The 15,619-nt window shown below is 32.0% G+C and overlaps 1 protein-coding gene across 1 annotated transcript; it reads right to left on the bottom strand.

Annotated features, from left to right (window-relative positions):
* Window positions 1-2,139: 2,139 nt before the first annotated feature.
* On the bottom strand, window positions 2,140-15,311 carry LOC134716594 (neuronal acetylcholine receptor subunit alpha-10-like). Its single transcript, XM_063579606.1, has 6 exons — window positions 15,284-15,311; window positions 12,856-13,100; window positions 10,875-10,919; window positions 9,334-9,443; window positions 4,094-4,629; window positions 2,140-2,744 (listed from the first exon to the last, which is right to left on the bottom strand). Exons 1-6 carry the CDS (start codon window positions 15,309-15,311, stop codon window positions 2,140-2,142), a joined length of 1,569 nt encoding a protein of 522 aa, XP_063435676.1.
* Between the last annotated feature and the right edge of the window lie 308 nt (window positions 15,312-15,619).

The following is a 15,619-nucleotide window of genomic DNA, read 5'->3' as shown; positions in this document are numbered from 1 at the left end:
ATATAATATTCCCCATAGAAAGTAACCAAAAGTTAGCGTGCAATAAATTCTATTATTGCACTAGTGCAATAAATCTTCAAAATTCATGACGTCATCAACGACAAAACCTCAGTTTAAACCATGATTTACTTTCAAATATTATATTGCTATACAATAAAAGGGTTATTGCATGAATATTTGGGAATATTGTCCCTCGTAGAACATATATTGCACTCGCAAGCTCGTGCAATATAAAATTCTACTCGGGACAATATTCCCCAATATTCATGCAATAACCCTATATTATCATATCATACAACTTACTCTTTAATATCAAGGATGAACACGAATGCGGCAACTTTCGTTTCACACGAAAACCGTCTGAAATTTAACTAAAATGCTAGAATTGTGAAGATTTCAGTAATTTAGCATGACTTAATGGTGCTAGTACCTGATATATGTGCACTGTTATAACTAAAAACCAAAGCAACACAAGTAAATATACACTATTTAATTCAACGACAGATTTATAACGTTTCCTATGTTTTACCAATTCACAAAATTCATCCAAAAACATACATGTGTGAAGCGTTAAGTTCCCAAGGCATATACACTTTGACAAAATTTCTGAAAGATCACAAAAAAGCTATAATAACATATAGGCCGATAATGTCAATTTTATATAACTTCCTGCAATAGTGCTAAGAATTTCCCTCACATAATAGTCAAACGTGCTACGTATTAACAAAACATGAGTAAACTAACTGAAATAATATCTTTAAATACATTCAATATTAAGTATTAAACGAAACCAATACGCAGAGTGAAGGACAAGCGCATGATAAGAAATGGTTTTTAAGTTAGTTGTTTTGCGATGAGAGACAAAATTAATAAACGTTATGAGGTAAGACAAAGCAATCAATTTTGCTCAACTAGTAACCTCTGTTGTTTAGAGGTCAGTTGAGGTCCTCTTCCGGGTCCGGAATGTTCTTGCTCCTTTATATACCTTTGGTTGTTTTACACTGTCTTCTGCTGTTTGGTGGGGTTGTTGTCTCTGACAAATTCCCCGTTTCCACTCTTACTTCTATTTTATGATGAATGTAATGTCATGGCTCATTTGTTTGCTTACAATTCAATTTAAAAACATTTTTTATTTTCATGTTTTTCAGTCACAAGGAGAAGTTATTTCAGCGTTGTTAATAACTACAACCGATCTCGTAATGTGTATGAATATTTAACAATTCATTTTTTTTTTATATAAATAAGGTCGTTAGTTTTCTCGTTTGAATTGTTTTATGGCTCACTATGCAGTATCGGCTTTGTTCATTGCTGAAGGCCGTGATATATAGTTGTTATTTCTGTGTCATTTTGGTCTATTGTGTGGGGTTGTCTCATTGGCAATCATACCACACCTTCTGTTTTATAGTTAACTCATGCAATATAATGTCAACTGACAAATTTGTCTTTTATTATAAGTTAACAAGTTAAATTTTTATTAACTCCTGTTACACTTGTTTGTTCTAGTATCCTAACCAGTAGATTGGCAGTAATACAACTTATTTCATTAGTACCGGTAAATAATAAGTATAATCATTCAATGTGTACCAGAAAAGAATTCATGCGCCGAATTCACTGAATAAACAAGTCGTCAGTGATAGATATGTGGGTATATAATTGGGCTTGCTTTTGACAAAAATTAATTGTACGTACATATATATATAAATTGTATTTTCCAGATTGTTTAAACAGCAACGAACATAGTTACGTATATGTTTGTAACATTATTCATATACATTTACATGTGCACAACGTTTTCCAATGTAAACGGTTTCTTCGGCAGTATAAGTCTGGACCTATCTAAGTACGATAACATAAAACACCAAAAATAAATCTTACTTCAAATACAGTAAAAAAAACAAATAACTAATTCATAATGAAACTCTGATTTTATGATTTCATGTTATTGAAAAAAATAATGAACATTGTTGAAAAGATTAATCAAAATTGCTACACACAGAGAAATCATATATATAAAAATAATTTTGGCATTTCCCCGAAAAAAATATATCATATTTTGATATCAATCGGAACGATTTTACAATAATTCGTTTAAGTTTCAAAATCACAAATATCATATTGAACAAATCACAAATATATGTATTATCGAAAAGTAGGACATATAACCAAAACAATTATAGTTGATATTAAAGTTCCAAGGAAAAATACCCAGAACAGAATCCGGTCTACAACTTGTGCAACCCTTCTCCAATCTTGTATTATTTCATAGTCATGGTCCTCGCGCTCGTGTTTGTCTATCACACTACGGAGAGACTGTAAGATTTCGTCATTTATGCGCGAATATGAATGACCTCGATTTGATTTCGTGCGACTCCGTTTAAGATTTTCGTTTTGTAATGAATTGAATCTGACGTCACGTGGTGAGTGTATACTGGTTCCTTGATTATCAGTGACAATTGTATCTGCCATTCCGTTTTCCATTTGCATTTCATTTTGTAACTCTTGCGCGATGTTGTCAAGAGTCATTTTCAAGGACATACTTCGTAGAAACTTCGTCTCATTTGTTGTAACTAACGATGAACTCGAATTATTTATACAGAAAAACTGTCTTAATTTTCCAAGAACAATTCTTCTCATCCACAATGGAATTTCCTGTCGGTTAGGTCCTCTATGATGGAGATTTAACACTAATACCGTCATAATCACGGAAATAGAAGTAAGGGACATAACTATTGTCAAATAGACGCCTGAAATGAAATAGACATTATATCAATCAATATTGCATTGCCATTTTTCAAAAAGTAAGTAAGCAAGTATCGAAATCTTGAATAAAGAAAAGTCAGTAAATAAAGACAAAAACAAAATATGTTTTCCACTGATATAGAGCAGCATGAACTACTATAAAATTTGATGAACACAGATAATTCTGAACAAAATTCTTCATCATTGCCTCCTGTTGTGTTGTTCGTATTTAAAAATATAAGAATTTTTAAAATCAACTGTGTGACATCAAAACTACTTTTTATGATCGAAAAATTGGGAGACAAATCGTCATAGTATTTACGTCAAATTATTTTGTTTGGAAGTTTTTTAAAAATAAATTCATGTTTACAATGTATAGCGCTTGATTAAAAAACCCTAAAAATATTTAACTGATCAGCACATTTAGTGTCATCTACACATCTTATAAATACATGGTCTAAGAGCAAACACGAAACGTTTGTCTATATTGAATATCATAGACTTTCTTAGAAAAAAGTTCGATTTCATCACAACCTCAAAATAGCTAAATAAATGTTTTCCAATCTTGCATAGGCCAATAAATGTTCTAACAACTTCTTTTTTTATCATGCAATAATACTCAATCTGTCCATGTTAATTACCAATGTAATGCTGAATGTCTGATAAAATGTTTCCATTAGTGCAAAAGACTATATTTCCCACTATATTATGAAATTTCACGTCTCTATTTTGGCTTTGGAAACAGAATGACAATCTATTACCAATAAAAAGCTATAAAATTGCCTGACATGTTTTAATTAGGATGATAAAATCAAATTGGAACTAATTATATCGAAAGTAAATTTAAGGAGAAGAAATATCAAGTTGTGATAAACTATTTGCATGTATACGAATTGAAATTAACGCTATATTTGAACACATCTCTATGAAAATTGTAATTTAAGATTCAGAAAAGATGCAAAACTAACACATAAATGCTATTTGAAAAATAATGGTGTGTATTTCTTTTCCTTTATTATATAATTTCTTTTTGAGTTCACTTGCTTTATTTTCATTATCATGTTTCGTTTTTCAAAATCGTTTATAACAGAAAATAGGTAGTACATATTGGACTATTGAACGCGTGTGTTACAATATGAATTAAGTTTCAGTATATTAATGTTTATGAAGACTTTATCATTTCCGTTCAAACCTCCCCTTTGAAAACGTACTATGTAAAAAATAATAACAATTTTCACTTTCATGTAAAATTTTGTTATACTGTCATGTCAGAACTTGCGATAAAAAACCCTCACTTTACGCTTCAGATAAATTTAACCGGAAGGACTCTCTTAAGGGTGCATTAATTACTTACTTATTAATGGAACGAATTCGGATGTTTCCGGCAGATTTTCAGCTACTGCTAACATAAAAACAGAAAAGGCTAATAAAACTGTAATTCCAAGCGCTATTTTCTCTCCCGAATCTGGTGGAAGACAAAACACCAGTAACGTCAGTGCTGACATCATTATACATGGAAATACTACATTATACATATAATATAAGGTTCGTCTCCGGATATGGATGTAGAATGTAACGTCCGGAAACGGTTCTGGACAACATTGGTAAGTAACTACGTTTCTTTTTATTGTTATACTTAACAATTCCCATTCGCCATTAATAACGTAATTATCTAAATCAACTTCAGAAGTTCTGTTCAAGATATCAACTTGGAAGCCATCGTACGTCCATGAACCAAATTTTAATTTACATCTTTGTTCATCAAAAGGGAAGTAAGTCACGTCAACCTTACATGAACTTTGTAATTTTGCTGGGACTGGCCAGAATACTTCACCATTAGGCTTGACCATAGCGTTAGCAGACATTAAACCGTCAGTGTATTCTGCGGCACTGTAAGAATAAAAGACTATATGTTATGCTAAACTATCATAAATATGGAAGAGAGAAAAAACATATCAGCAGGAAAGTCGTTGAATCAACTCTCTCAAATATTTTAACAAGGGTGCATATCTGATTTCGAACATTGTACGCGAAACAATAAAGTGTCATTCATTATATATACTTAAACTTAAACGGAAATAAAAAAATTGGTTAATTTGCATAATTGCTTAAGAGGAGTTTAAAATGTAAGTAAAGTTTTATTAAACAGAGTGCTATGTAAGCTGTCGTAATTCTGCCAAAACTAATTCAACATTAAACGTACATATAATTGTTTTTAGTTTCTTCGGTAGTTGTCGTTAAAATAAGAGGGTTTTTAAATATTTTTTTCCTTTTCTTTCAACCGTTGAATATTTATAAATGCTTGGGAAATGAATGTAAAAATTTATATAGACAGCCTCCAGATTCACAAATATAACTTATAGGATTTGAAATCACGTTTCCTGTTTGTCGTGTTTTTTTCCCCGTTTTTTTTTTAAATTCCCAATTCATCTGTTTCAGATATACAATGAAGTTTAGAATCAATTGATTTTTCAATGTTACACATCAAAACGAATTTAAACAAAAATATCTGGAGAATAGCTCTCTGTATATTAAAGTGAAGGATTGTTTCAGGTTTAATACTGAAAAAAGCAATATTAGTTTGAAACTTGATGTTTTATTTGAAAATCTTGCAAAGTGTATTATTTAGAAATATTAATTTAAATCAACTGATGACACAAATGCTTACAACTAAAGCAACAGATAGATCTTAGATAAATCATAGAATATCACTCGACTGCATGTTTAAGACACTCCATATCAACTATTTGAGCCTGATTTGGTGTGCCCTTTATAGCTTGCTGTTCGGTGTGAGCCAAGCCTCCTTGTTGATGATGAATACCTTGCTTTGACCTATAATGGTTTACTTTTATAAATTGTGACTTGAATGGAGAGTTATATCTTTGCAACACATACCACATTCTTCTTATACCTACTTCTTATTTCCGGTTTAAACCTGCTTGTTTAAGACACTTAATAGAACCGGTTTGAGTCTACTGTCTGCTTGTTTATGACAATTGGTAGACCACTCTGAGCCTACTTGTTTTAGACATTTCTTAGAATCGGTTTAGGCCTGCTTTTATAAGACCATATAAAGCACCGGTTTCAACATGTGTTTGTTTACGACATTGCATAGCATCGGTTTGAACCTACCACATAGTACCGGTTTTAGACAGATTTGAGAATAATGCTGAATATAAAAAAGAAGATGTGGTATGATTGCCAATGAGACAACTATCCACAAAATACCGAAATGACACAAACATTAACAACTCAATGTTCATCACTTTACAACTATTCGACATCGAAAGCACAAGAACCTCAATATTTATTGCGTAACTGTTAATTATCTTAAAAGAAATAAGCACTCATCATGAATAACAAAAAAATATTAAAGTTAGAATTAAACTGCATTGTTCCGACTCAAAAGGATTTCATACAAGATGTGAATTTTCTTTCTTTTATATCATTAAGTCCCTGGTTTAATCTACCAATTCACATTATAAACAATTTCTTCAATAAAATAAATCTTTCTTTATATGATTAACAATTGGACTATTAGGTTTCAATCCCGTTAAGTATTTACCAAAGATTTATCTATTTACACTCAATATCTGCATATAGAAGAGTTTTCTAGATGTTTTCCTCTTTGGGATAAATCAAAGGTGATTTATTCTATTGATTAAATGTCTGAGTTTGTCTGTAGATCTGTCGACCGTAATTTTGATTTCAGTATTTAAAATGTCCAATGAAAACTGAAAAAGCCATTTAATCATCCATCATTTGATTAAGTTTATTATGGGATATCTTTGTTTCCGTGTATCTATCAACTGCGGAGGTGAATTGTAATGAATGAACTTGTTTTTGTAAGCTTTGTTCTGAGATAAAAGGAAATGTTTCATGGCAATCAATTTAAAATATTCTAGTGAAGTAATTTTAAAAGTATAAGCATTTCGTACCAAATACACAATATGACAATGTATTTTAAAACCAAACTAAGATTAGAAATATTTTTTTCAATGGCACTTACTTGAGAATAGTGGTAATTTTATCATAAGGAACCCCGCCACATGAAAATAAATAAACTGCTGAGTATGTGGTATGGGCTTTGCTCATTGTCGAAGGCCGTGTGGTCACCTACAGTTAATGTCTGTGTCATTTGGTCTCTTGGGAAGAGTTGTCTCATTGGCAATCATACCACATCTTCTTTTTTTATATACACTAATATCTAATTACAAATATAGGTGTTTCCATTTTATCATATCTTATACTAATAAAAGACTGTATATTTCATTAATGATTCAATGTATTCATTTCTTATAGAGAGTTTTGTGACATTTATATACAGAAAAAGACGTGATATCCGTCAGATTAGATAAGTTATACCAAAAAGAAAAGTTTTTAAATGCTGTATCTGTAAAATATATAGTCTTAAGTAATAAATTGTAAACAGTCATCCTTCCAACGCAATCAAATATTCATCTTCAAACTCGAGGAGATTCTAAGGTGATAGATGGAAACTTTTATATATATATACAACTCGTCTAAACATCAACCCAACAATGTTAGATCTGTAAATTTGCTTTCGCAAATTTTTGGTTCTTCCCTCGCCGGGATTCGAACCCATGCTACTGTGATATCGTGACACCAAATCTATATATATATACATGAATTATTAATAAAGTAAAATAACGCTTTATAATTGTAAGGTGTTTATCGGTTCGGATTTATCTTCATCAAATACTCAAAGCCAAATATTTAAACGCCAAGATGTATAAAAACCGAAACAAGTTAAACACCTCTTTGACATGAAGGGGACTGAAAATGATCTATCTGTGGTTAACTTTGTTTGGGGAGGGGTCAAAGGATAAAGCTTCTGAATAGCTTATATACATGTATTTATTACCAGACAATTTAGAAAATGTTGTCATAATATGGAGGGCTGTTCTGGTCATAATTTCTTTTGATACACGGACGCTAGATATACGAGTAACAGGTACGTTCACGTAACTTGTTTTTTTCACGTACTCTAGAAAATTAAACGCAACTGTTTGTAGCTATTGGGTACGCGAACGACCTGTTACACGTACGTGTAACAAAACGGATTATGACCCGTGCGGCCCTTCTTACTTATAGATCATGTAAGTTGCGAAACACTAGCTATGCATTGACTCGATGATACCTTTGGGGGCTACTAGTCCAGAACAGTTGTATCTACCCAGTGGTATAAAAAAGAAAATAACACGTTTGAAGTGTATGCATCCGAATCGACTTCCTGTATTGACTTTATAAATTCATTCGAAACGCTAAAAGCCAAATATATGTATTTGATAAGTTGAACTTGTTTTTAAATACGACTGTCAATATTAGGTTCTGGTCTTTGTAGGGGAAACACCTTTTTGGTGGGAAATTGATAGCTCAGTCTTCATTTTTTCTATGTTGTGTTTGTATATAATGTTTTTGTCTATTTGTAATTTTCATTTTTTGCCATGACGATGTCATTTTATTTTGAATGTCCCTTTGCATGATATCTTTAGGGTGTATATTTGCACTTGTTAATTATCAAGTTAAGTCTCATTACCGAAATCCAGAACGTATAAATCAAACAGAATAATTTCCGTACGAATGCAAAGGAACCGCATACCATTTGACTATATAACTTTCAAACGAACAAGATGGTGCGACAAGTATAGCAGGAACTCGTTTGTCTTTTCGTCGTGTTTCTTTTTTGAAAATTCGTTGTAAATAAACTCATCATATACACTAGGATTGAGATGCTGTAAGGCGTGCGTTTCGTCTACAAATAGTCTCAGCAATGGCTCGATTCAAAAAGTTAAAATGTCAAATAAAGTACTAAATTGAAAAACATTGAGCATTTAAAATTCTGAAAGATTTTGGTAAATACATTTTGAATAATCTATTCCTTGGGAAGAAAATCCTAATTATTTCGAAAAAATCTGATTTCTCATGTCAACACATATAATTTGAAACTGGGCTGGTGATTCCCCCGAGAAGAGACCCAATTAATATCCACTAATGAATTTTGAATATCCTCTTGGTTCCTTTCGACTTTTTGTTTTCAATGTATCAATTGGTCTTACTCTAATAATATAACCTATTTGCTTCGAAAAAATAACACACACTATAGTAACCAATCAAAGAAACACGGAAGTTGAAACATCATTTGAAATGGCATTGAACATAACACAGAAAAAAGCAGTATGACTCCTATACAAACATTAAGCTCAAACTTATGTGTATCGAATGGTTAAGCATTGTCTATTCCAAACGTGGTTTTTCCCCATTGGTTTGGATCATGGTACTACTAATTTATTATTGGGTCATTATAGCACACATTAGGTATTATCGAGATAAGGAGTAAAAGATGATTGAGATCGTGGTGATAAAAATATCATGTTTTTTTTCTTAAACTGATGTTCCGTAGAGTCCATCAATTTTTTCCCCCAAGAAACTTTAATTCAGTTGCCTATTTGCTGGAAGCAACTCTTTGTTAATACAGTTCTACGATTTGCATTTTGGACAATACAGCAACAGGGAAATACATATTCCATACGCAGGTGCTATTATAGTGGAATGTTCTACAATTAAGCTTACTTGTTGTACAAAACAATATCTGGAAGCCATATTTTATCACATGGTATGCGGAGAGTCGTTATATTATTAAATTCAGCAGGCGGCCATCGTAAAAATTCATCCATCCACTCCTAGAATATAAATATCAATAGCGATTCTTATTACCATTACTTATCATGATTACATTAAGTCATCATTATTATTATCATTATTATAACTTGTATTTTTGTTTTTATGATTGTTATCATAAGTTAACATTTGATTATTTACAAATATTTTTTTTTAATTCATTGTTCTGACAAGCTGTTTATACTGGAATCATTACATTTCTGTGTATTTTGAATATTATGTTGATGTCTTAGTTAATACTAGAACACACCCGTGATATTACGCGGGTCCGTGACTGAATTAAGGTATATAACAATGCGCAAGCCTTATTTTAGTATTAGTATTGTCATCTGTTAAAGTCATGCCGATTATAAGATACACAGTTTTTCCTGATTTCAAATCTTTCTGTTTGAACCCGTCGAACTGGAACTTATTAATTATTGGTAATATTAATTATTTGGAAAACAAAAGGTCCTGGAATGGAGTATTTTTTAATCAACAACATTGTCCTATATTAGTTATAAATAAAGATGAATTCTTTGATTCGCTGTTTTACGTCATGTATGCCTACTAACAAATTGAAAACTGTTCCTCATTTTTAGTCTTGTTATCTTAGAAAGTCTTACTGATTAAAATACTACAATAAGTAGCTATTTGACAATTTAGTAGTGTCAACCCTGTGATTATGACCCGTGTATATAGCATATTAACCCTGAATACACCGTTTGGTGGTGCGCCTGTCAGATGCGGAACGTACAGATTAGGTAATAGGTACATTAACAGGTGAATATACTATTGGTATCGGTATCGGACTCGACCCAGAACTTCTTAATTATTGGCAATATTAATTACGTGGAAAACAAAAGGGCCTGGAGTGGTGTAATTTTTAATCTACACCTTTGTACTATATTAGTGATATATAAAGTTGAATTCTTTGATTTGTCGTTTTTACGTGATGACGGCTGAAAAATTGGACTTCGTAATTTTAGTATTATAGATATGTTAACACCACCATCTTATTATTCATATTTCCTTATGCTCTCCTTGATATAACTTCTCAAACATCATTGGCTTCTAAATATTGGGCATTGATTGTTCCTAATGAAGGCGAATTCAGAAAGCTCGTCGAACGTATACAAACTATAACGAGTTGTTTTCGTTTTACAGAAATATCATGCTTTTTTATGACACTTTCCTCACATCCTGGCATTAGTTGTGTGTAATCGTATTTTTGTTATTTTTTTGTTGATACGTCGAAACTTGCTTTTAACATCAGTAAATAAACACTTAGAAACTGTCGTTCATTTAGCATCATCACCCATATAAAAACCTCTATTTCATAGTTTGTGGAACAATTTTTAAAGTTGATATTAAGAAGACACTTTTTTCGATTAAAACTCATGAAAAAAGACCTTTAAATAACATATCTAAACCAAAGTAAAACAGAATATTACCTGGTCAAGCCAAACGTTGGTAACTAAAACTTGATTCTTTTCATCCTGAAAATAAAAATTGTTTTATATTCTAATATGACGTTCTTCTTTAGCTTTAGGTACAAAGCCATGTTCTAATTTGAATAGAACATGGGCTGCACGTGATTGACGTCACAATTGAATTTGCAACGTCAGATGAATTTTGAACATGGCCAGAGATCAAAATGGCCATTTTAGCGGTGTTGCTCGCTAGGAAATTAAATAAAAACGTTCTAAAAGTAAATTTAAATGTTTCTCTTCATTTATTATTGATAAACTGTTGATTTTTCTATAACGTTATTGTTCATCAAATCAAAATGGCGACATTTCGAGTGTCTACTATAGGTCCGCTTCGAAGTGCAAAAGTTCAAAATATTCCTATTAGAATCGAAATAATTCTATCATGCCATGCTCTATGCTCATTTTAACATGGGTAGGCATTATATTTGTAAACATTTAATACCTCGCTAACGGTCGGTATTAAGATATTAACAAATATAATGCCTACCCATGTTAAAATGAGCATAGAGCATGGCATGAAAGAATTATTTCTTAATTAGAATAACTGATAACATAGTATGTTTTGACCGACGTCCAGTTTTATTTACCATTTATGGCCACAACATCGACATTCTTCTTTAAGTTATACACTGAAATCATATTGATGATTGACATGAACGTAATAAATTTAAGGGACATGACAAATGTTGTTTTGATATACTTTCAGCGAGCTGTTCTGTTTTTCAAAGCTTAGAGAAAAAGTGAAAAACAAAATATTTAAATTACCAACGCTAAACTACAGACAGTAAATATAATCCATGACCAACTTCGGTTGAAAGAGAAGAAACTCTTACTTTTAGGGAGGTTTGAGCGCCCATAAACAAAGTTTACACTTCAGCATAAAAAACTCCAACATAAAAAAAACAAAAAAACAAAACAAACCCGGCAAACAAATAGTGAGGATTCTGTTTGTATTGTGTTTCTAAGTTATCTGTATTTGGTCTTGGTAATTTGTGTTTGGTTTATCTTTATGACAATAAGAAGATATTGTATGTTTGAAAATAGCAATACCCTCTAGAAATCCAAGGTTTATCAATCCCTTAACTTTGGATTTTTTGGGTGGAACAAAAAAAGTGTCATCGCTTTGATTCCTTATAGTATTACAAAAAGATACATATTAATAAAAAAATGGATATGGACACCGAAACAAAAGACTGACTTTTTTTTTTACTAAAGTGCAAAATAAACTAAATACACTCATGTTTGAGACGAAAACTCATTTTAACTGAGTAAAAAGACATTGCGAATGCATCAACACAATATGACTATACAGTAGACATCTGTATATATGACATAGAATAATGTCACGTACAACTCAGACACTTAGGTGTAATATTTTTACCTCTTCTAAATCTTTCGCCTATCTTTTACAATTGATTTCTTTACTCAATATTCAATGATAATAAAACAACGGATGATGTGGTCAGAACGGAAAACATTGTAAACAATTTTCACTTATAGGTGACATTATTATTCGGGTTTTTGCTTATTTGAAAAATGCAATTCTAATGCTTCACTTTCTTCAGACTAGAAGATTGATTATTGTTAAATCTCATTTTCTGAAAATATTCATCCAACATGTATTTTAATCAATGCACAGATTAAAATTAATCTCTTTCTTTAATATACATCATCCATGATTAAACGGATCCTGAATTACTCAATCGAGTTGCAAATGGTAAATTAGAGACAACAGCAGTTTGCCGATATACATACCACACAATCCATTTAGAAGATATATATCAACTTAAGGTAAACAACAAACATTGTGGAAAACTAGACAATATAAGAGCTTTATTCATTCGTACAGCGTTGTGCCTCATTGCTTACTCAGACTGTTTCACTGAACATTGTATCGTCGTTCCATTGTATTATTACTAATATATAGATTGTTAAAACTTACCATATCAAATATTTGGGTCATTGTTAAACCCATTTTGATTTTAACTGCTGTTGATGCATTCCGCACAGGTCGAACAGATTTTTCATATCCTTTTAGTATATAATTCATTAGTCTTTGTTCGTCAGGATATGTCATATTATATGGTTGTCCATGAAATACTTTTGACGGTTGATTATGTACTTTATAAGACACATTGAAGTAAGGACTCCCTCCTATTGGTGAAAGATCTGTGTGTATGTTGTCAGCTGTAAAATATAATAATTTTTATTTACAAGCTGAACATTTCTGAACAGATAGGAATGTTGATATTATATGACAATTTCTGTAAAATATAATAAATCTTATTTAAAAGCTGAACATTTCTGAACAGATAGGAATGTTGATATTATATGACAATTTCTGTAAATATAATATCTTATTTAAAAGCTGAACATTTCTGAACAGATAGGAATGTTGATACTATATGAAAATTCATTTCATCTTCAATGAGTTGTTCGAGATAATTTTTATACCGAAGAGCGCCAGTTTGTTTTTAAATTCTAAGTCGTTATGACTACTAAGTTGTACTTCAAAAGAGGTACGAAAGATACCAGAAGGACAGTCAAACTCATAAATCGAAAATAAACTGTCAACGGCATGGCTAAAAATAAAAAGACAAACAGACAAACAATAGTACACATGACACAACATAGAAAACTAAAGAGAAAGAAAAACGAACCCCACCCAAAACTAGGGATGATCTCAGGTGCACCGGAAAGGTAAGCAAATCCTGTTCCACATGTGGCACCCGTCGTGTTGCTTATGTGAAAACAAATCCGGTAAATAGTCTAATTCGGTAGGTCACATTCATGAAACGGAAGGGGATTGTAGTTACGACGCAAGGAACATATCCGATATCATTTGTGAAACGGTTATTCCATAACGGTCAACCAACTCGTGATGGTGTCCGTAAAAAGTGATGATTTCAACTCCACTATTTGGAACTCTTGGTTTAATAGCTTGCTTGTGAGCAGCAACCCTCTATCAAGAAAATCAGGATAGAAAATGCAAGAACGGGAATATCGGATCAATGAGAAATATATACCTCGTATGCAGGTGCTGCTCGAATGTTGTTACTTAGAAATGGAAAGTTAACAATTGGAAAGCTGAAATCATCTCTTTTGTCGTAAAGAACCTCATTGTCAATTTCTAGATGTAAGTCAAGATATGAGGCCGACTTAACTGTATCTGTTGCATCCTATATCTCTAGTTCGATGGGATAGATGCGTTCCACATAGTCATTAAATTTTGAAATATTGAGTGAAATAACATCATCTATATAGCGGGAAGTAGTGTAAAAGGATGTCGCTAACTTCTTATTTTTCTTTCTAAGACGTTCCTGTAAATTGCCAGCCTCATAATAATAAAGAAACCAGTCGGTAAGTAGAGGGTCACAATTTGTTCCCATTGAAATGCCGACAATCTGTTGAAAAAGACGTTCTCCGAACGTAACAAAGATGTTGTCAATCGAGAAATCAAGCATCTTGATATTGTCAGTTTCAGAGAATTTTTTGTTTGAATCAGAGTGATCCTTTACAAATAAGGATTTATCCCTCCCTAAGACAAGATACTTGTATCTACGTTGGCCATTCTTTTTTATGAAACAAAGCAATACCAACTCTTTCATTTTGTCTTTTAGTTTGGAATGTGGAATACTTGTGTAATATGTAGACAAATCTTCTAATACCATTACAAGATGAAAGAGAGTAAGATTGTATGTACTCTAAAAGATTTTTGGAATTTTTAAGTATCCACATCTGATTCACTCCACCTCTAGAATAGGCAGCTTTACAATAACTTTGAAGTCCGTCTTTGATTGGTGATAAAATAGATGTTACTGATTTAGAAAGAGGTTTGGTGGAGCACTTGGAAGACAGCAATATACCGTTGTCTTTAAGGACACTTATGTAGTTCAGGTATTTAATACAGTGATGGGAGATCCAGTTCTTCATCTTTGGTTCAAATCCAAAGGAACATAGAAAAGACCTAGGATTATCCAGGATTTCCCCTTTGTAAGTGTCGTGAGGGTATATGTTGAGTTTCCAAGTGAATTGTCAATACCTAATTCTTTTATCAAGCAGTTAATGTAATGAGTTTACACACAAAAACGATGTTGTTTGGGGCTTTATTTGCTGGGACAACAACCTATTTGTCATGGAGGTAGGTTAAGTGTTTTGCAACATTTTGGTCTTTAATGATTGACGTTGCATGGGCATTGATACATCCATTCAGTTTCTTTATTCTGATTTGTATCAACGACATGACCTTACCGCCTTCAACGTTCAACGTGGTATAAACATTATTTAACATAAGTCGTTATAACGATTTAAACGAGAAACTTAATCTTGATCAGAACTGTTTTAATTCTCAAATTTTAAAGCTTACTAGCCTGAATTGGTGGCAAGATTCTGCATCATTGCTTCCCATTTATTGGTCACATACACAAAACATTGCTTAGTGATTATTATTGAAATTTGATCCGAATAGCATAAATCCAGTGGAGATTTGCTTCAACGGGTCTTTGATCCTGGAATTTTGAGTTTGTTTGTGCAACATTATATATGAAACATTTTAATCAAATTCTTGTATTTTGATAGTATATATATATACAAAATTGAGAATGGAAATGGGGAATGTGTCAAAGAGACAACAACCCGACCAAATAAAAAAACAACAGCAGAAGGTCACCAACAGGTCTTCAATGTAGCGAGAAATTCCCGCACCC

The sequence above is a fragment of the Mytilus trossulus genome, chromosome 4 (assembly GCF_036588685.1).
Source record: "Mytilus trossulus isolate FHL-02 chromosome 4, PNRI_Mtr1.1.1.hap1, whole genome shotgun sequence".
Taxonomy (NCBI): domain Eukaryota; kingdom Metazoa; phylum Mollusca; class Bivalvia; order Mytilida; family Mytilidae; genus Mytilus; species Mytilus trossulus.
Note: the sequence above shows the minus strand (reverse complement) of the source record. Positions and strands in the feature narration are given on the sequence as shown.